Source organism: Erythranthe guttata, chromosome 10, assembly GCF_056151865.1.
Source record: "Erythranthe guttata isolate IM_541 chromosome 10, IM_541, whole genome shotgun sequence".
In the NCBI taxonomy this organism is placed as follows: Eukaryota; Viridiplantae; Streptophyta; class Magnoliopsida; order Lamiales; family Phrymaceae; genus Erythranthe; species Erythranthe guttata.
This window is the reverse complement of record NC_142542.1, coordinates 408,172-431,687: the sequence shown is the minus strand read 5'-3', so window position 1 is coordinate 431,687 and position 23,516 is coordinate 408,172. Positions and strand designations below refer to the sequence as shown.

The 23,516-nt window shown below is 35.8% G+C and overlaps 5 protein-coding genes across 9 annotated transcripts; all 5 read right to left on the bottom strand.

The window, feature by feature from the left end:
* Positions 1-1,091: 1,091 nt before the first annotated feature.
* LOC105953145 (RNI-like superfamily protein) lies at positions 1,092-4,489 on the bottom strand. The gene is made up of 8 exons (XM_012976779.2): positions 3,499-4,489; positions 3,024-3,149; positions 2,807-2,911; positions 2,298-2,691; positions 2,082-2,211; positions 1,688-1,982; positions 1,355-1,606; positions 1,092-1,262 (listed from the first exon to the last, which is right to left on the bottom strand). The coding sequence occupies exons 1-8, from the start codon at positions 4,147-4,149 to the stop codon at positions 1,212-1,214; spliced, it is 2,004 nt and encodes a 667-aa protein (XP_012832233.2). The 5' UTR covers positions 4,150-4,489; the 3' UTR covers positions 1,092-1,211.
* A 1,781-nt stretch (positions 4,490-6,270) lies between these two features.
* On the bottom strand, positions 6,271-9,408 carry LOC105953146 (solute carrier family 40 member 2). 2 transcript variants are annotated; one of them, XR_016033810.1, is made up of 9 exons: positions 9,273-9,408; positions 8,598-8,748; positions 8,291-8,487; positions 7,758-8,207; positions 7,505-7,676; positions 7,279-7,416; positions 7,064-7,174; positions 6,745-6,951; positions 6,271-6,342 (listed from the first exon to the last, which is right to left on the bottom strand). XR_016033810.1 is itself a non-coding variant. In XM_012976780.2 (8 exons), exons 1-8 carry the CDS (start codon positions 9,377-9,379, stop codon positions 6,802-6,804), a joined length of 1,476 nt encoding a protein of 491 aa, XP_012832234.1. In that variant the 5' UTR covers positions 9,380-9,408; the 3' UTR covers positions 6,624-6,801. The 2 variants fall into 2 exon arrangements, 1 of the variants encoding a protein (XP_012832234.1); XM_012976780.2 differs by lacking the exon at positions 6,271-6,342 and having other exon boundaries at positions 6,624-6,951.
* Positions 9,183-12,927, bottom strand: LOC105953147 (solute carrier family 40 member 2). Of its 2 annotated transcripts, XM_088823987.1 has the most exons (9): positions 12,581-12,927; positions 12,062-12,212; positions 11,765-11,961; positions 11,178-11,666; positions 10,925-11,096; positions 10,641-10,778; positions 10,384-10,494; positions 10,158-10,285; positions 9,183-9,429 (listed from the first exon to the last, which is right to left on the bottom strand). In XM_088823987.1, exons 1-9 carry the CDS (start codon positions 12,781-12,783, stop codon positions 9,423-9,425), a joined length of 1,596 nt encoding a protein of 531 aa, XP_088680113.1. In that variant the 5' UTR covers positions 12,784-12,927; the 3' UTR covers positions 9,183-9,422. The 2 variants fall into 2 exon arrangements, with proteins under 2 accessions (XP_088680113.1, XP_012832235.2); XM_012976781.2 differs by lacking the exon at positions 9,183-9,429 and having other exon boundaries at positions 9,971-10,285.
* Positions 12,928-13,178: 251 nt separating this feature from the next.
* On the bottom strand, positions 13,179-14,941 carry LOC105952817 (uncharacterized). The gene is made up of 4 exons (XM_012976395.2): positions 14,518-14,941; positions 14,252-14,321; positions 14,092-14,165; positions 13,179-13,405 (listed from the first exon to the last, which is right to left on the bottom strand). The coding sequence occupies exons 1-3, from the start codon at positions 14,806-14,808 to the stop codon at positions 14,116-14,118; spliced, it is 411 nt and encodes a 136-aa protein (XP_012831849.2). The 5' UTR covers positions 14,809-14,941; the 3' UTR covers positions 13,179-13,405; positions 14,092-14,115.
* A 472-nt stretch (positions 14,942-15,413) lies between these two features.
* On the bottom strand, positions 15,414-22,565 carry SCAR4 (SCAR family protein 4). 3 transcript variants are annotated; one of them, XM_012976783.2, is made up of 9 exons: positions 21,982-22,565; positions 20,944-21,107; positions 20,569-20,692; positions 20,362-20,485; positions 19,802-19,863; positions 16,250-19,706; positions 16,068-16,151; positions 15,881-15,985; positions 15,414-15,788 (listed from the first exon to the last, which is right to left on the bottom strand). In XM_012976783.2, the coding sequence occupies exons 1-9, from the start codon at positions 22,134-22,136 to the stop codon at positions 15,738-15,740; spliced, it is 4,326 nt and encodes a 1,441-aa protein (XP_012832237.2). In that variant the 5' UTR covers positions 22,137-22,565; the 3' UTR covers positions 15,414-15,737. The 3 variants fall into 3 exon arrangements, with proteins under 3 accessions (XP_012832237.2, XP_012832236.2, XP_012832238.2); XM_012976782.2 differs by having other exon boundaries at positions 20,569-20,698; positions 21,982-22,484; XM_012976784.2 differs by lacking the exon at positions 21,982-22,565 and adding an exon at positions 21,611-21,714 and having other exon boundaries at positions 20,569-20,698.
* Between the last annotated feature and the right edge of the window lie 951 nt (positions 22,566-23,516).

The window sequence follows — 23,516 nt, the reverse complement described above, 5'->3', positions numbered from 1 at the left end:
CAACGGCCGTTGACCGGCCGGAAAAATTTTTCAGGAAAACAAAATTCAAAAAAAAAAAAAAAAAAAAAAAGTCAACGCCGGAGACCGGCGGTCAACGCCGGAATCTGGCCGGAAAAAAAATATTTCAGAAAAAAAATTATTTTCTGAAAAAAAAAAAGTTTTGGGGGTTAATGTGATATATTTGTTAAAATCCGGGGTCAATGTGTAATATTAAAGAAGTTAGAGCATAATGGGTGGAATTGATACGAATTAGGGTTAAAATTGGGGTCAAAATTGAAATTTGGGTTAAAATTGATTAATTGATGAAATTGGGCTAAATTGGGGTGTAAATCATGAAATTGGAGTTGAATTGGGGGTAATTTTGGTATATATAAAGGGATTTTCCTTATTTGCAAATAAGTTTGAATGGGGTGGATTTATTTGAAAGACAAAAAAATTGGATGTCCCTATTTTAATTAAGTGCCCTTGTCATGGGCCTATTTGCCATTACCCCTTATCTTTTATTTAAAATAATAATTAATTAATGGGATATGATAAATACCGTTTCAGTTTAATAATATTGTTTTAAATTTGAAACGTAATTTTGACAATTTTTTTAGTATGAATTAGGCAAAGCTCAAGGCACAAAATTTGTAGTTCTTCGAGTTAGATTTATAATCCAACTTGAATCACTAGAATTAGAGGTCGGATGAGAAAGTTATTAGTGAATCAATGAACACTTCCCACAAATTTGATAAGTTGAGTTATCTAAAATTCAAAACGTAACTCATTCATGCATAACTTTGTCATCCAACACCCTAATTATTTGAATCGGGTTGAATCAGAAAGCTAACACAAATAACTAGAATTTTTGTATTTTGTATATCGAACTAGAAAACAGTCAAAATCACATTCCAAGTCAAAACGGTATTAGTAAAATGCAAACAACAATTAACATTTCAAATAATTCAAATAGTACTATTAACGATGTGATATATGGTTGCTAGGTAAGTACTAATTAATGGATATGTAAGTGGATGCATTTCCAGAACGTGCATTCTTGTTACCAATTTTAATTAATTAATTATTATTATTATTATTCAAAGAAAATATTATCCAAGTGATTTAAATTCACTTTCAATTATATAAAGACCATAATATAATTTACAATTATTGACTTAAAACTTCAATACAAATTACATGCAAATTAGCTCAAAACTTTAATCACCTTTTTATTCTGCATCTCCCAACTGTAGTTTCCAACACATGGGATCTAATTCAGCCTGTCAATAAATTTAAATTAATAAATAAATAATATCAATTTTACCTACATAATTAACTTTGTTACAATTTCAATCTAAAGAACAATGAATACCTGAAATGTTTTGTCTCTCCACTGAAAATTACATCCACGCGCCTCCAAATGTTGAAAAAGAAGCTGCGGCAAAACCGACTTAAACGAAGCATGAAGCTTCACTTTACTTAATCCACTACACGTTAAAAGTGCCGCCGCCACTCCGCCGGGTGTCAACCCCTTCACATGAAGCACGGTCATGCTCTGTAAACAGCTTATACTCGCAAGTGACAACAGCCCTACTTCCGTCACAGACGTATACGACAAATTTATCTGCATATGTCGATTAATCATTAATCACAAAATTAAACGAATATTATTCGATGCAGTTTTAATCAAGAAAAAAAAACGTACCTGTTTGAGGTTTTGAGAGAAGTGTGCAAGAGGAATCATTCCAGAATCATCAATATTGTGACATTTTTTAATGTCTAATTTAACTATTTGCCGGCACCCTTTCGCAATAGCTGCTAGACCTAAAGATGTAATAAGAGGGCACCCTCGACTCTCGATTATCTTCAACTTCGAACATGTTGACAATGACATCAGCGAGTGGTCGGAAATGAATTTGCAGTAGGCTATGTTGATCGTTTCAAGGCCAGGGCACCCACGAGCAATTGCCCAAATACTCGAGTCTGTAATTCCAGCTGATCTGTAACAAACAAAAGAATTTTTTTTACTTATAGATATAAAAAAAAAAAAAAAAAAAAAAAACCCGGATACTAATTACTCGACAGTACGAACCACAGACCTGTATAAGTCTATCTCTTTGAGCTTCGAAAGGCAAACGCCAATATGAATTAGCCCCTCACCACTTATATTCAAACAGATCCCCAATTTTAAGGTCGAGAGTTTTGTGCATCTCGAAATGGATTTCAGACCTGCATAAAAAATATCGAATCATCTCACCGCAAAAAACACATAACGAATTCATTACCACACGTTAACCTTACACTAGTTTGTTTACCTTCATCATCTATTTCGTTATCGGTTAGGTCAAGTTCCTCAAGAAAGTGGCATCTCTGCCCAATCAAAACAAAAGCTTCGGCTGAAATCGAACTACACGATTCCATCTTGAGGGAAATTAGTGACGTACAAGAATTTGTTACGTGGGCAAGCGAAACGTGACTTATTTTACGGCAACAAGTGACGTCTAATTTCCTCAATTCTTTATGTTTAGTAACGAGAAACGAAAGTCCTTCATCCGTAACTCCCACACACTTGCTTAAGCTCAGTTCCCTAAGAGACACACACCAGTTTCCGATGGCTTTGAGCCCCGAACATGTGACCTCGCACCCGTCTAGTTTTATAGATTGCAGCATATAAAGCTTTTGTAAACTATCGGCTAGAGCAAGATCCACCTGTCAAAATTAAGGTAGATAATGAGTTCTTTATTTATTTATTTATTTATTTATTTATTGGATATATATATATAATGCTCGGGAAAGAGGGAAAATATATATGCTGGAGACTCACACAAGAACCGTATGATAAGATGAGTTGACGAATACATCCAGCTGCAGTGGTTAGAGAAGACAAACCCACGTGGCTTACGTTCTGACAGCTTGATATATCGAGTGTCTGTGGGAAAGAAAAATCGTCGTTTATTATCTTACAATTGAAGTACCAAACAGGTAATTAAATCACACAACATCCAAACAGATTTTTCAACAGTTAGTCACGAAATCATTACCTCCAATGACTTGCATCCTAGTTTGAGAGCAGCGAAGCTGTCATCATCGATACCGAAACAACCTTCGAGAGACAAATCTTCAAGGTGTTGCAGCTCCAAGATTTGTGATAAGCATTTGTCGGTGATCTGCATAAGAAAATAAGTGACATAAATAATTAGTGCGAATGCTCGAATTTTACATTATGCTACTAGCTTAGTAGTATCCGACACCACTACGACCCCCGAATAAACAAGACAATCGATCTTTAAAAGCCAGAAATAACTCGAATTTAGAGATACTACGCCTGTCAAGAATACGGGCGAAGAATCTCGTGTTCATAGAACAAATGTGTTGATTTTCATTACTTCGTATCTTTAGCAAACACAAACAATAAAGTCTCTGGTTGTGATATAACATGTCAACATGAAGAAATGCCAAATACGATAAACAAAAACGATCTCGAATTAAATCCGAATCCGAATCTAGGGTAATTACCGGCAAGTGAGAGAGATCCAAACTGCGAATATCCTTGCACTTGATAGCAATCAACCCCACACCGAGATCACCGACACCCAAACACCATTTCAAGCTGAGCAGCCTCAATTTCCGACAACCCACAGCAATACAACCGATCCCGATATCCGTAATCGATTTACACCTCACCAACCACAGCCTCTCCAAGTTCTTCGCCTCGGCTATGGCCGCCGCCCCCAAATCCTTGAGCTCGGTAGCATTCGACAGATCAATCTCGACCAAATTCCGGCAGTTTGTGGCCAAATCCGACAACCCAACATGAGAAAAAAACCTGGACCTAGAAAGATTAATCGACCTCAACATTTCCTTGCAACCAACAGAGATAACGGAGAGCGAAACGTCCGTTACCCTCGGGCACAACGAAAGGTCCAGATTCGAGACGGAAGGGTATCTGTGCAAAACCTTCGTCAGGTGCTCCGAATGGAGGGGTTTCAGTAATTTCCGGTGACGGGACTCGACGGCGTGGAATGACCTGCAAACTAGAGAGAAGGACTTTTTATCAAGTGGGTTTTCTTCGAGAAAGTCAAGGATGGCGAAAACTATCTCCTCGCAGAGGAGATCGAAGCGGCTGAAGCTTGATTCAGTGACCAACTGTTGCTTCTGCTTCTTCATTTTAGTGAAATATATATTTTTCTTTTCTTGTGGGTTTTTTCTAATTTCTGGTTGGGGATTTATTCGATGGTGGTTTGAGATGTAGATGATGAATTAAGGTGGAGACTGTAAGTATAGTGTATGTATATATATTGTTGTAATGGTGGTGGGTGTAATTTGTTCGATGGTGACGAGAAAGGATGTTGCAGAAATTTGGAAGTAACCGTTAACAGAAGGAAGAACACTGGCGATGGAATCTGAGCAGTTGAGCAATGAGAGAGAGGAAGTGAAGGTATCGATTGAGGAAGAAGACTGTTTGAATTACTGTTTTGCCCTTTTGGCATTTTTGCAGGAGTTTGGTGGAATGATCGCATCGGCTTTTCCGAGGACGTAAATTACCCTCTCACCTAAAAGAATTTCTGAAACGTGGCAACAATTTTCATTTTTCGTTTTTAATTATTTCTCTACCTTTCTTAGATACAAATTAATTAATTAATTAATTACTATTCAGTGTTTATATAAGAATGAATTTAATTCCTTTATAATTTAGTAACAAATCAAAAGATAATTAATTCCTTCTAAAGTAAAAATTATTATTATTAGGGTAAATTACATCTACTCCCATGAGGTATGCTAAAATAATTTTATGTTCCTATAGTATATATATATATTTTTAATTTATCTAGCAGCATTAGCGGCCCCGTGTGAAACAAATATAGTGCATATCGGTGCCTGAGACATGAAATCTTGGCTCCGATAATTGTTTCAGGGATGTGATATAATTACCAATACCATAAAGATTTTAAAGTTATTTTAGCATACCTCAAGGGTGTAAAGCGTAATTTTCCCTTACTATTATTATTATTATTTTGGGAAAATAACGTGTGCTCCGTTAAGAAAATAAAAAAAAAGGAGAATAAATGTAAAGTGGGGGGTATTCTGGTAAATGACAGGGAGTGCCGTACGGAGAAGTACAAAAAAGGATGCGGAAGTTGACGAGGGTAGTTTGGGAAACATGAAAAAGAAAGGTATTGGTCCATCTGGGGAGGTCAATAAGTAGACTGGGTTCATTCGGTGGAGAAAATATTTGAGGAAGGACTTATTCCCTTTGTAAGGAAAAGTACGATCATTTTACTCTACTTTCTTTTTTCAACCACTATTATTTTTAATTAAAAAACTTTTTATTTAAATAAATTAATATTGTGGGTGGGAAAGGCCGTACTTATGACAACCTTACCCTGATAAGAACGGAATGGAACAAAATGGGCTGTCTGTCATCTAACTTTTGCTACCGTCACCACTCTCCTTTGCCACCTGTCCTTTTTGTACTACTCTTTTATTTCGAATTGGATTCCTATTTTTTCAATTTTCAATATTTTTTTTCAATGAAATTGATTTTGAATTACATATCGGAATATTTTTTTATTATTGCGAATTATGTGAGGTACGTAATTGTTTAGATCCAGTGAAATTTATCGAGTATAGTTTTTAAATAAACGCGGTGGATAATATATGGGCTCAAACTCATAAATTATAAGCAAAGATCCAATACATGAGACTAATTTATTTATAGGCTCTCGTTAATTTATTTTTTGGGCCTTCAACCCATAAGTAAATTAACGAAGCATATAAGTAGCTAAATTATTATTACTTATTAGAACTAATTAATTTATTTTATTAATCATCTTTCACGTACTTAGAGATTTTTTTTTTTCTGTTTTCTCTCGAATAAGTGACTGACTTAGGAATTGGAGTATTTGTGACGTTGACTGAACAAGATTATCGAAGGATTATTATAGGTTAAATAATGTATTTAAGATGATTCGTGCTTAATTATTATTGACCTCATTAAAACCATTATTATAGATAGACTTTTAATTTGTATAATATATATTTCATGAAATTTTGGTGAGGGAGGTTGGAACTAATACCGGCGTTAGCTTTAGTATGCAACTTGCAAATAAAATAGCAAAATTTATGTCCCATTTATGTTGTAGCCTTGTGATTTATGAGGTGTCTCTATACATTGGTGGTGGAAATCGAACGAAAAGTTAATTCCGATTATATTCCAAGATTATTCAGAATAATCGAAATCGAATTTCAAAAATTGGAGTGAAAAAGAAAATGCAAATCAGAATCGCCAGAAATCGAATATTTCATTTTTCTTCACTTATAATGTACATTTAAACCAAATCTTATATCAGAATCTCATATCTATTCCGATCGTCTCCAATTATGATCCAAAGGTTTTTTGGACAAATCAGAAATTTTGTTCTAATTTCCATCCCATATAGCACGGGATTATTTATCTGGCTAGGCAAATGCGACTTTGTTAATTATTAATTAAGAAATAAACTTCAAAGTTAGAACAATTATAGCACTAATTTTACACCAGCAAAAGCATCAAGTCTTCATCGGCCATTGACAGCCGTACAACATTTTATTGCATCTATATAATAATAACATTTGAATTATATATATAGCAAGTCGGAATATAAATACAAAATACGGAGCAATTCGACTTTATTCCATGATGGATATTAAAATCATTTTCCGGTGAATCGAACCAAAAAAAAAATAAAAATACAAATAGAGCATGGTTTATTCAGTGGAAACAACAATTAGATATTCTAGTTTCCAAATTCAAATATGAACAGATATTTACTACAGGCCTTAAGAAGATGTTGTTACAGACCATTGAACCAGTGCAAGAATCTTGTCGAAGTGAAACAAATGCTTACGCACACGATATATATGCACACTGTACAATACGGCTGCAATCGTCACTAGCACGAAGGACAACATTGTCAATTTCCAAAATTCCTACAAAGCAACATATTCAAGCAATATTCATCGTAAGTCGGAGTTAATCAAAATATAACAAGAACCGAAAAAAAAAAAAAAAAAAAAAAAAAAAGATTGTTGAATAAATAACCTGTGGATTGGAGATAATTATTCCCATGATATAAGTCATCAAGTCCAGTGTTGATTGAAGCGAGCTTTGAGCACCACCGACAACACAACGATCGGATTCCGCAACGTGATCCTATTCAAATTAACACATTGTAGAAAAAAGATAATAACTAATAATAATACGGTATCTATATTCGACAGTTTAGTATATAATAAATAAATTGCAATTTTTTTTACCTGCATTTGTTGAATAACAGACAAATCAAACATCCATAATCCGAGGCGCGATAACGCCACTCCACCCATTAGCATGTATGCCGAGACCATTTTACCCTTCACTAATACCGAAGCCACACATAACAGTAGACACGTCCACTGCATCATCATATTCATCAAAATTCAATTAACCAACAATATATATTTTTTTTAGTTAGAAAAAAAAATAGTTTCGAATTGATGTTACCTGAGACCAAATGGACCAAAGACCAGTTCGAAGCGTTGACATACGAGATTGTAAAACAGGGTACAAAAAAGTAGCAGCTATTCCGACGGTAGCGCTTATTCCGCGTGCAATTCCTATAACGTAAGCAGGTATGCCTTGCCATTCCAAAGCGGCTGTCATTAACGTACCAAAGCTGCAAAACGACAGTTTTAAATCGTAATTAGGACAGACATAATCATAGGATTATAGTACAATCAAGGAGTTAGTTAATTACCTAAGTACAGTAAAATACAGCAGAGCAAGCGATAGTCCCGGGAGAACGACATCTTGCTTAAAATACAATATCCATGCACTGATATAAGGCAGATTCAGAAACCGCTCGATTATTGTAGTCCCTTTCGATGAGCTGCTTTCGTCTTGTTCTTGATGAGTAGAAGTGCTTTCGTCGACTTCCATAACCGAAGATTTTGATACTCTTCTTTGGCTGAATTGTCTTAATATCGGAATCCCTTTGTATACGGACATTAAAAGCCAATACTGTAAGAAAACAGATAGAACATTCCACAGTGCTAAAGTGACAGCCGATGCAGTTAGAGAAACGAAGCTGATAATGAATCCGGAAACTACTGGAGCAAACAATTTGCAGGTTAGATCGATTCTTCTTATTGTCGAGTTCATCTTTGTCTGGACTTCCGGTGGCTGCCCTTCTGATATCACCACCACCCTGCAAGTTGGAATAAACAAATTATTTTTTTTATTTTTTTTTAAGTAGTGAAAGACATTGTAGTGTGTTTTCAAAATTTTAACCATTCTCGTTCGATTAATATGGTCCCGCCAAGAGTGGAAAGCACACCGACAGCTCCGGAAATATTAATTAATAAGACGAGAGAGATAAATGAGGTGTAATTTGCAGATATCGAGTTTGGATAGGCAAGTATTGCAACTACTGCACCACCAGCGACCATAAACGAGAGATTTTGGCTCAATAGCCAAATTCGGAGGACCTGTTTGATATATATATAGAGAGACGAAAAGATTGGAGCCGAATAGTGTGAATTCGAATCGATTTCGTTATTGTGTGACATATAATGCAGAAAAGAGTTGTTAAGAAAACCTGAATGTACGATAAATTATCGACCCAGTGACCAATTAAAGGACCAAACAATGCAGTGGAGGAAGATTCGACAACACCGTAAGCTGCTGCAAGAAGTAAAGAGTCTGGCCACACGTTGATCATGTACAAACCAACTGAGAATTCCCACATCCTGTGATGATTCACAACCGATTTATATATAAAAAATAAAAAATTAAAATAAAAAAATAAAAAGAGATATAATAACACCATGATCTGAAGGATTAGCAAAGGCGAGACATGGGACGGAAACGAAAAAAAAAAGAAAAATAATTAATGTATGTAATAATCTCATAACAAAATCAAATTGGAGATATATGTCATATTCTTGAGATGTTCATTAAGGTTTAGGTGCGTGCTGATCGATTTTGACTTTTTTTTCTTTTCTTCATCTAGTCTAAATTAATCTGTAAATTCTGCATATAAGACATAAGTTCTATAGGCTTGGATATGAATTTCATGATTGCCAAAACATTAAAAAAAAAACACAAAATTTAACTGAAAACATAGACTTTCAGACAAGAAACTGACTTGCATCCAAAGAAACAGAGTGAATTAGTTAACATGTGGCAAAATTCAAACCATTAAAAGACAGACAGACAGATGTGGCAAAAGATCAAGAATCAATACAATCATTAAAAAAAAAAAAAAAAAAACCTGGCACCCCATCTGGCTAAAAAATGGCCTACATAAAGATTGACAAGTAGAGAAGAAGAGAAAGTGGGGTTGTGTTGTTGTTCTTGATCCAACAATGGTTCATCCATCACTACTTTCTCTCTCTTCTTTTTCTTCTTCTTCTTCTTCTTCTTATTTGCTGCAGTTGGGGTTGGGTTATATTAGATTCGTTTAATACAACTCATATTTATCCAAATAAATAAATAAATACTATAGTGATATTAGTTTAAACCCTACTTCAATTATTATTCAATTGGATTAAGGCATGTATAATGACAGAAACATGAGTTTGACAAACAATATATAGTATCATAATCATTAGTTTTTGTCTTATCTCGTACGAGATCTCTGTTACTCCTTTTTTCTGTATGTTTTTTTTAATCATTTCTTTTAGTCAATGACTGAGTGACGACACTTCATATTTTTATGTACAAACAAATAGGAAAAATGCCACAAAAAAATAATTATATAACAAATATGAAGAAAATAAGTATATAAAGAAATAATGTCTGATTAAATTAAAAAAAATCAAAATTCAGATTAAATCAGATTTTAAGTTTGATTTGAATTTGGCTCGGATTGATAAAGATATCAAACTAAAGGGACTTGTTTCATATTTTTTTTAGATTGTACAACTTTTAAAGGTAAAGAAGCTCCAGAAATATATAAAAATAATAAACTTGAACAATAATAATAGACTCACTCGATTCGATTCGATTCGGTTCGGTTCGATTATTTCACTCTCCTACAACACAAGTCTATTCAAAGGGGATTCACAAGTTTATGCTCTAAATAGCAATTTATTACAATACATACATACCATCAAACATTTATACAAAAACAAAATCATATAGCTTAGAGAAAAACCTCTGTTTTATCGAAAATAGCTTGTCAAAGTGAAAAAGATGCTTCCTCACACGATATACATGCACACAGTATAACGCAGCTGCCATCGTCACCACTAGGAAGGACAACATTGTCAATTTCCAAAAATCCTAAAAAACACAAATCAATCCAAATAAATAGGAATCAAATGTAATAATAAAAAAAAAAGTGCCAACAACTTTGATTCTTATTAAAATAAATAAATAACCTGTGGATTGGAGATTACTATTCCCATAATGTAAGTCATCAAGTCCAGTATAGACTGAAGCGAGTTTTGAACGCCACCAATAATACATCGATCAGATTCCGCTACGTGATCCTATTCATAATACAATTGCAATTAATTACATTCGAACTCTTGCATTTATATATATATATATATATATATATATATATATATATATATATATATATATATATATATATATATATATATATATATATATATATATATTGCACATTTACCTGCATTTGCTGAATAACGGACAAATCAAACATCCATAATCCGAGGCGCGATAAGGCCACTCCACCCATTAAAATATATGCCGATATTACTTTATTCTTCACAAATACCGAAGCTACACATAACAAGAGACACGTCCACTGCAATAACCGCTCATTAGAAGAAAACTAACAAAAAAAGAAAATAACGCAGGCAGGCAATTCTACAAGAAAGTTTTTCCTTGTCATTTGTTTTTTTGCGGAATGATATTTAATAATAATAGAAAAAAAGGATGAGAATCGTGTACCTGAGACCAGATAGACCAATGACCTGTTTGGAGCGTCGAAGTACGAGATTGTAAAACAGGGTACAAAAATGTAGCAGCTATACCGACTATAGCACTTATTCCGCGTGCAATTCCTATGACATAAGCAGGTATACCTTGCCACTCCAAAGCAGCAGTCATTAGTGTACCAAAGCTGCAAAACCGCAGTTGTAAATCGTAATTAGGACAAACATAATCATAGGATTATAGTACAATTAAGGACTTGGTTAATTACCCAAGTACAGTAAAATACAGCAGAGCAAGCGATAATCCTGGCAGAACCACATGATCTTGCTTAATATACAATCTCCATGCACTGATATAAGAAAGATTCAGAAACTGCTCGATTATCGTCCCTTTCGAGCTGCTGCCTAGGGGCTGATTGGAATCGTTTGTATCTGAAAAAATCAATTGTTTTTGTTCTTGATTAGTGAGTGTGCCTTCACCTACTTCCGTAATCGAAGATCTTGATACCCTTTTTTGGCTGACGTATCTTAAAGCCGGAATCCCATTATACACGGACGTTAAAAGCCAATATTGTAAGAAAACAGATAATACATTCCACAGTGCTAAAGTCACAGCCGATGCATTTAGAGATACGAAGCTGATAATGAAGCCAGTTACTACAGGAGCAAATAGCGTGCATGTCAGATCGATCCTTCTTATTATCGAGTTCATCTTTGTCAGAATTTCCGGAGGGTGCCCTTCTGATATCACAACCACCCTGTAATTTCGACATAGCTATTATTATCATTATTAAAATTATTTTATTTTATTAATTTTATAATCGAATAAACTACGGTTGCCTAGAAAAGGAACCACCATTCTCTTTCAACCAAAATGGTTCCAGCCAGAGTGGAAAGCACTGCAACTGCTCCGGAGATATTAATTAATACGACAAGAGACACGAATGCTGCATAATTTGCAGACTTCAAATCTGCGAAGGTCAGTATCGTAATTACAGCACCACCGGCAATAACAAACGAGAGATTCTGGCTCAACAGCCAAACTCGGAGAACCTGTTCAGGAGGTTAAAAAACAGGAGCTTATTCGAGATTTCGAGCTTTTTATTCATCCATTCAATGTGAAAACATACATAGTATCAAGTAACATAAAAACCTGAATATACGACAACTTATCTACGCAGTGACCGATGAAAGGACCGAATAATGCAGTGGAGGCGGATTCTACGACACCGTAAGTTGCAGCGAGAAGTAACGAATTTGGCCACACGTTGATCATGTATAAACCAATCGAGAATTCCCACATCCTGTAAGTACCAGATAAATCATTTTACTTTGAGATTTATTTATTATTTTATTTTTTTATTTTTTAAATAAGCTGAAATAGACAATGACATGCTTTCTTTAATCTGCCCAGCATCGGACAAGGTAAAATCATATGTCGGAAAACAACAGTAGCACAATTCTCAGTCTAAACATTCCCAAGAATTCCTTTTTTTTTTCACAAGTACAACAAAAATATTAGTTAACAAAAATATACATATGAATCAGTGGGAAACTGTGAAATGGTTTATCCAAATTACACAGTGACATGCTTTCTTTAATCAAAGACCCCAATTTTAAAACATTTCTTTCGCTTAAAATATAAGAAAAATTAAATAAATAAATAAAAAACCTGGCACCCCATCTGGATAAAAAGTGGCCGACGTATAGATTTAAGAGTAGAGAAGAAGAGAATGTAAGGGGTTGTTCTTCTTCATCAAATTCTTTCATCGTAATTTCTTCTTCTTTTTCTATAGGATTTTTTTCAATTTTTCTTCCCCTTTCTGAGTGAAGCTGCTGCATGCAACGTTGTCGTTTTTGCACCGATTTTGCCATCACACTGATGCACTCCTGATCGTGTTATTTTTTGCAAATTGATTTTGACTAAATTTTGACTCAAATTATTTATTTCTATTTTTAATAAATATTTTCTTCATAAATTACGCAGCTCAACTTAATTTCTATTGAATTTTGTATATTGTTCAAATTTATTATCTGCTCATTTAAGTCATAGGTTTTGAAAAAAAAAAAAAAAAACCTAGGGTTCACAGATGTCGACAGACTAGTATCAAACCATTTTACTGCAAATTTTAATTAAAAGGGTGAAATTGTAATTTTTTTACAGTGCATATCTAGTATGATAAATTGGTATTAATGCTCCTGGTAAAAAACTAAAACATTTGACTGCAATGGTATCAAAGCAGTGTCAATTTTAAGTTTTAACAACATAATAAAATGATTAATGTATATATTTAATTAATAATAGTAATACCACCTTCACAACAATTGTTTGATCATACATAATATTCCAATAACTTAAAATTTAAAAAAAAAAAAAAAAAAGGAAAAAAACAATTGTCTGCACCCATTGCAGAGTATGTCAAAGGAGTATATTCTATGGCAAAGATCTTCAAAGCACAATGAATCGGAGGAGATCTGCACAAGCCAATTATCGACCCTGCAGAACAGTAAAACATAATTAATCGATCAATGAAAACATTATGTATGTGCCAAACAATCCACAGAAACGAAAGGATGGCCTCAAGACAACCTTATAAAGTCCAAACACACATGTATTCAAGAAACACAGAATCGGTTCTGGCAAAATCACGGTTTATTTACTCGTCTTCAAACACTTGCAAAATCATGATATTCTATCCCCATAGTTTGTTTTCCACTTGCTAAAAGAAAATTAAACACACACAAGTTATTGCTAACAAGATCGTTCGCCAATTTCGTCGTTTTTACAACTCCATTCTATCTTGCTCGGCGTTGTTTCAGACATTATTGTATATCTTTCTACATGCATTCCTCACTCAAAAAGGTGTATCTCGAAGAACAGTGATGACATGTAAATTTCAACGAATGATTTTTTTATTTTTTTCTGCAGGGTGTGTGTAAGAATTACAACTGCTTAAATTTAGTACCAACAAGGTCACATTTTCGACTAAGAGATGAAGAAACAATCATTTTTTAACTAAAAGAAAAACCACAGGCATCATCACCATAAAAGAACAGCACAACAAATTAACGCCTATCAAGAAACGTCTATTAAATCCATAATCTAGTCATTTCAAAATCAAACGATTCACATATCATCAACACTTGCGTAATGAAGCATCTGTCTAAAAAAGTTCAGCTCACCTTCTATTTGTATAACGAAAATGATCACGAATTACCAGCTAAGTCATCCGAATCCGAATCACTCGCGTTGTAACCTACAAGAGTCAGTCCCAATTTCCATAAATCTAAATTTTAAAAACAAACAATAAAGAAAAGCACGAAAAAAGGTTAGAGAGTTCACCGGGACGTTTATTGCTAACTTTCCACACTGAAGATCTTACTCTTGAAGCCCTTGACATCCAAGTTCTTGCCTAAATTCCAAACACCACAAAACTCATAAACCAAACAAGACTTAACCAAAAAACAGAGAAACGAAAACAAATTTGTTTTCAATTTCACATATATAAGGAGAAAAATAAATAAATCAGACTCCAAAAACAACGAAAGCGATTTAATTATTTGCATCTGAAAAAAGGGGGAAAAGAAAAACAGAGAGTTGAATTAGACCTTATCAGCATCTCTGGGAATACCATAGCCACTATTAAACATCTGCCCAACGAGCACCTGCATACTGACGTCACCAGTTTTTGCCTCCTTGAGCGTGTCCTGAAACCACCGCTCGACACAATCGGAGACGACATCGGACAGCGGCACGCGTCTCTGCTCAGCCGCGGCCGTGCTTCCACCACCGCCGGCCTCCATGGTCGCCTTGTTCCTCTTCGTCTTGTCACTGTTGTTGTTGTCGTCGTCGTCGAGGCCCCGCCGCCTTCTACTCAGCTGGGAAGATGATTTGCCCATGTGAATTTTCTAAATTATATATACATTATTATTTGTATTGCGGTGATGTACTTTTTTCAATTTTTGAATTAAAAAAATAGGGAGATTTTGGGAGGGGTTTTTCTTATTGCCCCCCTCCAGTTCCGTGTCAGACTGTCTGGCCCTATCAGGGAGAGACATACGACGTCGTATTGAGTCTGCCTTTGACTGCAATTGGATCGGGTCAAAGTCAATTTCGGCTTAAAGAACCTTAGGTTAAAGAACTTCGATCCAGGCTTTAATATTGGGCCGTCTAGTTCTTTTTTTCCGTATTTATTGGGCCGTGTAGTTTCTTGGTAAGGATTGGGATTTTTTTTTTTTCTAATTTTGGAACAATATTTATAATTTGATTCCCGATTTTTTTCTGAAATTTTTGGATCGGAATTGAAATATATATAAGATTTTGATTTTCGATCATATTTTTAATATGAATGCTACGAGACAGTTTCGTCTTTTGATAAATAGGTTTGATTGAAATGTGCATGTAACTAGTTTCAACAAACTTATTACAATTCCTGAGTACATCATCTGAACATAATTATTACATGAAAAATAAATAAAAAATTGGAAGTATACACTCAAGGACAAAATTGAACATGGCATGCTTTTACACTTACAATTTGTTACACCAGCTTCAATATGTATATATACTATAAAACATTTACACATAAACTACATCGTATACAATGTACAACCTTCGCTTCTTTCATGTATCAAACATATTTAACCCAGAAACTACGTTGGGCTGAAAAAGGCACTATAATTGGTTCACTCGAGAGAGAACGAAAAGGCAGATGACGGGACGAACCGAGGATTTCCAGGTTGAGAAAAGTAAAGCAGTCACCTTCCACACATTTTTTTTCTGTCAATAATATACTTTAGGGAAGGTATGTATTTCCCTGGACAATTTCTTACGAGTCACTCCAAGAATCTTCGTCATCTTCATCACTACCAGCAAAGGCCTGAAATATTCATGGATTTTTACTTATAAACTTGACCTAACTAAAAAATACCGGGACCATAAAAAACATGCAAAAATAAAATGAAAAGAGACCTGGCGAATCGCATTTGCTTTTTCCAAAATTGCAGCAACTCTAAGGTTGGTGTTCGGACCCCGAGTGCTTGGTCTTGATGCTATTGCAGGTTTCAGGTTGAAGGACTGACCAAATGAAGATGAAGCTTAGATGCTTGTTCAATAAATTACGAATGCAAAACTATACTCGTATCTCTGTCACACTTACCTTGGTCCTTATTTGCTCCAAGATTGAATCTCTTTCATCTACCTTCTGTATTTGAGGCCTGACTCGTTCTGTAACTTTCCTTAGCTGCACAATGATTTAAGATCGTGAATAACAACAACAGGACTTAAAAAGGAAGCCTAATGTGTGACTTCCACTAGAGTGACGAACCATAAGATACTTACTTTGCTCTTATCAAGAGCAGAAACATCATCCACGAGAGGATTGCGAGGCCGAGGCAGTTTCACCGTTCTACTTCCATTTGTTACTCCATCTTCCTCAGCTGGCGATGGAAATTCACTCGTTGAATTTGGTACGACGAAATGCTGATACTTATTTTCTATCTTTGGTGGAAGTTCGACTGTCTCATGTTCGACTGTCTCATGAATGACGTTGGCTTCCACCACACTAGAACAGCTAGTTTCAGTCATCTCTTCTTTCGAAGCGGTTTCTGGGACAAGTTGAATCACAGGGTGTTTCATCTCTTCAACTGAGGAACTAACATCATTAACTGATTCCGTCGGTGGGGAAGAACCAACATCTTCGGTGGATGTAGTCGATGCGGAAGAACCACAGACATCATCAGTGTGTGCGGTTGGTGTGTAAGAACCAACATCATCAATGGGTGCAGTTGGTGGAGAAGAATCAACAATGGTGGATGTGTTTGGTGGGGAAGAACCAACATTGTCAATGGATGAGGTTGGTGGGGAAGAGCTAACATCATTAGTGGACTCGTTCGGTCGGGAAGAGTCAACACTATCATTGGATATGGTCGCTGTAGGATAACCAGCATCATTAGTGGATGCTGCTATTGGGGGGATTAATTGAGGGAATAATCCCTTGTGCTTCATTATCAGTCCCTCTGTAGAAGATGAGGCCTGTTGAAGCTTTGTCATCCTCCATTGAACAGGAGGGAGAGGTGGCAATGGAGGTAAGTCGGACAGATTTATCTGATTTGCTTCGGAGAAAGGATTACTTGAGGGATAAATGAAATCAAATGGATCAACTGAATATCCAGGGGAACCAGTGTGAAGCTCTGAAACTGAAGGTGGACTTCGATTGTCAACAAGTGGCAATGGGGAGGCAGAATTGCTGTCTCCTTCATGAAGAACGTGATCTTGCGTTCGCTGGTGATCTACAGAGAGCAAAGATGACAACTCTGAACTTATTTCAGCAGACTGCGGTAACTCTTGATCGGGCTGGGTGGGTGGTAACCCTGTTTTTTCTTGTACTTTTGATTCTTCAGTGTCATAATCAACTTGCAAAGATGAAGCATCTGCGATGTGATTTTCAAGACTACTTTGCTGGAAAAATTCCTGTCTTCTATCCAAGCCACTTTCGTCCACCGATGACTGAGGTGTAGCAGCTTGGACAACTTCTAAATCTAGGTGAGAATTAGGAACAGAATCTGATATTTCTGATATGGGAGGATCATTATGTATAGTGTGGCAGAAGACTGATCCAAAAGTTGATGTAGCAGCTTCTGTTTGGTCCACTGTCTCAACGAGGCCTGATTCCCCATGACTCCCTGAGATACTGTTCTTATCATTCTCGAATTCATCCAGACCTGAGTCGTCAATATTCCCTTCTCCCAATTTATTAGGACCTGGTACATTGACTTCATCTATTGTCACACTATCAGAAATTGCAGGAGCAGCAGAAACCATATCTGCAGAACTTGATTTAGGTTCCTCAGAATCGGACTCATCCGACACTGCATGAACCTCACTTGTTGATTTCAAATCAGGAAACCATGAAATTTCAGTAAGTTTCCGTCCAGTGGAACTCATGCATATGGGGACTGCGTCCATCTCGTCCAGTGGAACTCCTGTAGGCTGTTCAAGACCTTCTGGAGTATACAAATTTTCGATAGCTTCTGAATCATTTGGAGTTTGTTCAGTAGATTCATTTAATAATGTCTCTTTTTCAGGAATAACATCTACCTCATGTGCATCAATACATGCTCGCTGTGAATCAGGAGAGTTTGCTAGATGTAACAATATTGAATTTTCCGAGGTGATCTGATTGTCGAGGGAGTTACTAGACTGGTTGTCTTCAGCATCTCCAGCTTCGGAATGGGCCAATGGAAAATGATTTGGAGATTCAGCAGAAACATTTGAATCCTTATTATCCAACTCTTCAGTTAGATTTTCTCCTTTGGAAACCGTTGATTTTATATCGTTTTCATTATGTGCTATATCAAGATGAACGGACAGAGAGTTTTCAGGTAACTTTGGAAACTCATCATCCAATTCCGATGGAATTAAGTCTTTGGATAACATCATCCCTGGAGTACCATCTGTTTTCTGAGAAAACATATCTGACGTGGAAGCTATATTTTCTACCATATTATGATCCTCCAGATCAGATTCATCCTCATGCAACTGAATATCAGGGACAGTAGATAAACAAGGTAGACTCTCACCATTTTGCTCCTCCACTAGGTGTTCTCTAGCAGAGGATCTGGGAGAATCATCTTCTGACTGCGGTTGAAAATCGGAGACACTTGAAGAATATGGTGGATCCATGACCAGGTTTGCCTTCTTTTCTTCGTCACCCAAGGTATTGGCCTCTTCATCAGACCCTGATCGCGTCGACATACCCTTACTCCCAACTACTCCTAAATCAGAATGCGCTGAATTAGGTACGGATTCATTACTGCATAAACTTGAATTCACCATCTCAAAGTCCAACCCGTAGTTGGTCATGACATCCCTGTCAACGCATGTATCATCAGAAATCACAGATTTTGAATGATGATCCGTCTCTGCAGTTCTCTGGTAAGATGATGCATCAACTACCTCATTTTTAGGGATATCAGTAGATGGATATCCTTTGGCAGAACTTTTTTCTGATCGTGAGTTTTCAGCTGGACTGCTCAGAGAATCAGAGGAGAAACTCGATATTTCATTTCTGGATGAAGTGCTCCCCTTATCAGATACTATTGAGCCTCCAGTAGATTGAGAATCTGGTGACTGGCTGTGAAGATGTTCTTCACGTGCCTCTGAAATCAGTGGTTGAATTTTTTTATGTGAGGAGGTGAAATCACTCTTCCCTCTCAATTCGGAGTCTGTATCCATTTCTGACTCCATGGTTGAAGGTGCATCCACATAATTGTCTACCTCACTAGCAATATCATCGGATTGATAACCAGTCAAGCTTCCTTCTCTGTTGCTTTCTGTATCCACAGCTATAACCTTTTCACCACTCGCCTCATCAAGAGATGATGAGATGTGATCTGTTGCAATACTAGGATATGAATTGGGTACCTCACAGATTTTATCATCTGTGGGAACCCCACTTGGATTATACGTGGAAGGATTCAGCATAATTTCCTCTCTATCTGGAGATGAAGGAGGACTTCTTTTACTCCCCATATTCTCTCCGTCAGGGCTCACTGGTCTGACTTCGAGCCCAGATTCGTTATGTTCATATGTAGCCAACACAAGTGCTGATGAATTCACAGTGACTTCATGAAGCACTTTATGATCGGGCGTAGGAGAGCTCAGAAATTTCTCCATGTAGGTCTTCCCAGATTCTGAGTCAAATGGGAATCCGTTCAGCCTCCTCTTTAATTTAACACGGCGAGAAGGGTTGCTAACACCATTTTCAACATGCTCCTCCAGAAAAAGCTGATGGAGTCTGTAAGAATTATGATGCAAATGAGTCGTATCTCATTCTTCAGCATCAACTGAAAAAACAACTATATAGCAAAAGAAGTATGATTTGCATCTTACTTGGTATGCGATGTCGATAAACCTTCAGGGGTGTCTCCATTTCTCCAACGTGGTCCTTTCTTCTGTTAAACATGCAACCAATTAGTGTCAAGGAATTCATAAATCGGTAAATTGGCAACATAGGCAGTTTTGTAAGAGATAAGAGCACATAGCAGAAATGAAGAACTTTAGAACCCTACTGCTATATATCGTGATTAAATTTTACTACCTGAGGAAACATCATTTGCTGATCACGCAATTAAGGTGTGAATAAATGTAAGCCATATAAGATATAATACTTAATAAATAAATAAATTTAAGAGAAATGAAAGCTTTTGCATGAAAGCAAAAATTATCGTCGGTCTTAACGTGTTTAAATTTAGTTAAAGGGAAGAATACTAAGAATATACATGTGCATGAAAGCTTGTTATCTTTTACAGGGCGTATCTTGAGTTTTGTGAAAGAAAAGAAAGTTATTAGGCATATCATCACTGGGAAAATGCTATCAATTAATAAAATCCAAGGTATCAATAATCTTGCTTTGTTGTTAAAAATCAGCAACTCTATCTTACAGGAACTACCTTTCCTTTGCGGATCTTTTTCTCCCTCTGAACATCTGAGCGAGTCATTCCGGAAGTTTCTACTTTGAAAAATGAAGGATCTGTGTAACGTTTTAGACATGCTCCAGCGCCCGCAACATCAAACCTAAAATTAATGATGTTAGCCGAGATAATATTTCTATAGCACAACAAATTTTGGCTGCATTAAAAGTGAATAGCAGATCATACTTGTCTAGAAGGAATAAACGAGGAGGGGCCCTGCATTCTTCGTAGGAATCCATTATAAATCGAGGTAAATCTCCCTGTGTAACTAGATTCTGGTCTATATGTAGACTAGGATGCCAATCAACACCTGCATCTAACAAGAATATTCAGGATATTTGAAAGAAGATACAGCAGAAGAGAGGACCCAGATTCCTTAAAAAAATAAAGGTCTGAAAAGCTTAGATAGACAACCCACACGCAACAAGATATTACAAGGTAAACATTATTAGCAGTCTTGATAACTATGTAATAAAACAAGGAGACCTTTTAACGAATAGCTTGAAATAAACAAGAGAAGAATGGTTGATGTAGAGATGGAACCAAAAAACAGGATTTAACCTGTTTGGTAAAAGAATGAGGAATGATCTGTCTGGGAGAGAAATGCTCTCTCAATTGACGGGACCTCAGTCTCAAGCTGTTCAACTCGCATCATTAGGCCATGGCCTCTTGCAGCAGTTGCCATCACTTCTTCATGCAGATTATGAAAAACATCAGCAGCAAACCTTCAGTAGTCACAAGAAACAAGCAGTTATAATTATGATGCTCTTCACCTAAGTGTCGTTTTAGTCAAAATAAAAACAATTTTTGTTATTCCTTTTAAGCAAAAAAGTGCACTATGGAACTTTCTGATTTTTAGTGGGCTACAAAATACATAATGGAGTTGCTTGTTTAGCATATAAATCAACTGAACAAATTTTTAGAAAAATACTAAAGAAAATAAACGAATTCTCCAGTTTGAGCTCACAGAGCATAAACCAAAAACAAAGAAAACCCAATTCATATTAGTAACATACATTGAAACAAAAGACTATAACTTCAAAACAGATCTCTATCGAAGGACTTCTCAACATATCAAATAAAAGGCACAAAGATCAAAACCAAACGGACCTCCATAAACACTAATTAAACAAATATAAATCAAAACACAAAATTTCATTCTGGCATACAACAAATATTTACAGGAAAACTGTAGACTAACTAGAAAAAAGGATTTGAAGCTATTAACCTCCATCGAGCTCCTGATTTCCTCACATTGCATCAAAGCCCAATTGAGACAACCAGGAAAAACAATAAACACAAAATACAGATCAAATTCCAAACTAATAACTCACTGAGCGTGATGCCAACTTATCAGTTATCTTCACATAACTTACAATTCTCCACTATTTCATCTAAAAAACCAAATTCAAACAAAAAAAAAAAGCCACACACACACACACACACTTAAAAACTAAAATTAATACCTCTGATAGATCAATATCAAAATTACATGCATAATAAGCTAATTCCCTACAATTCAACCAAAACAAATCACCCAGAAAACGACAAAATTAACAAATTAAATAAAAAAAAATTAGTAAAACAGAAAAAACTCACTCCGCGAGGTCACCAAGCTGGCGAAGAACTCCGACTAAGCCAGCCATGGCGACTCCTTCAAGCAAAGCCTCTGGGTCATCCTTATCGGCGGTTCGGTACAGATCTGGATCGGCCAAACTATACTCATTCCTTATCTCGTATCGACTCATCGGCATTTTTCTGTGAGTTAGCTTAAATCAAACCCTAACTGACTGAATTGATCAATTTTCTCAGCTGACAGGTTCACCACCGTCAACCACCACCGTTACATATAAATGCTGTATATATAATATAGATAGAGACAGACCTTTTTCTGTATTTATTTTGATGAATGTACTGATGAGGGGGGGAGGAGTTGAAGACTCAGGCGGAGTGGTGTTGACTATTTTAAATAGCTGACAACAAATACTAAATCCTTTTTTTCAATTTTTTTGTATATTTAGATTTTTTTTTTTTTTCTTTTTTAATTATCACCGCGGATAATTAATCCACTTTTTGGAATGAGCGAATTAAATGATGGGCATGAGAGCTAAAATACGCCCCCCAAAAAAATGTAGTTTAGGCAGCCGCGCCTGGTCCCGGCTATGGTGCGCATTATTATGGCTAGTTTCGGGCTAAGCCCATATAATGGAATATATTAAAAGGGCCTTTATTTTATACGTCGTGTTTGGGCCCACCACGTTTTCTTCTTTCTTTTATTTTTTGTATTTTACTGTTGACTATATAATTCATGGGAGTCACGGTCACGCACCTAAAACACGAGTCATTCTTTTCGGGCTTATGTTTCCTAATTTAAGGTTAATAGACAGTTACATTTATTAATGATGTGCTAATCCAGAAGTTTATGGCACTTAATAATTGACACATCACGTGTCGTGCTTTCTTCATTACTATAACAAATATAACGAAAAAAGTTTGAAAACGTATTTTTTCGGTTGATGTATTATGAAACTTAGCTCGAATCGGAGCTCGTTTGTTAAAAATGATTATTCAATGTTCGGCTCGATTATAGTTCGTTTGAACTGTATTTGATTGTTTATCAAACCAAGATGAAAAAAAGGGTATTAATATTGATTTATTTGCTTAGAGTAATTGGGTTGGAATTTGGATTACTTTTTGGTATCTATTAATGGAGAAATAATGATGCAACCTTTGCTTTTAAGATTTGGTTATTTGAGTCCGAAGTTTTCTACTTTGGATATTTTGGAAATACCAACTAAATCATTTAACTACTTTTTACCAACCAAATCTCAAAGTTCAACAAATTGTTTGTTAGATAATGTGATTGTTGGTGTAAGATTTGAGAATTTTTTAGTCATAGATAGGTAGGGGTAGACAAGTCGAACTCATCGAATTCGAGAACAACCAGTCAGGTTAGAATCGAACGAATAGATTCATCAGTTGAATTGATTATGAAATAGATATCCACGGGTTTGAGTCTAAGACAAATTCAAAATTTTCACAAATCGGTGCGAGATTTGAGAAAAAATAAGATTTTTTTTTAGTAAAGGTTTATATTTATATATTTTAAATAATATTGTGAGACGTTCGATAAT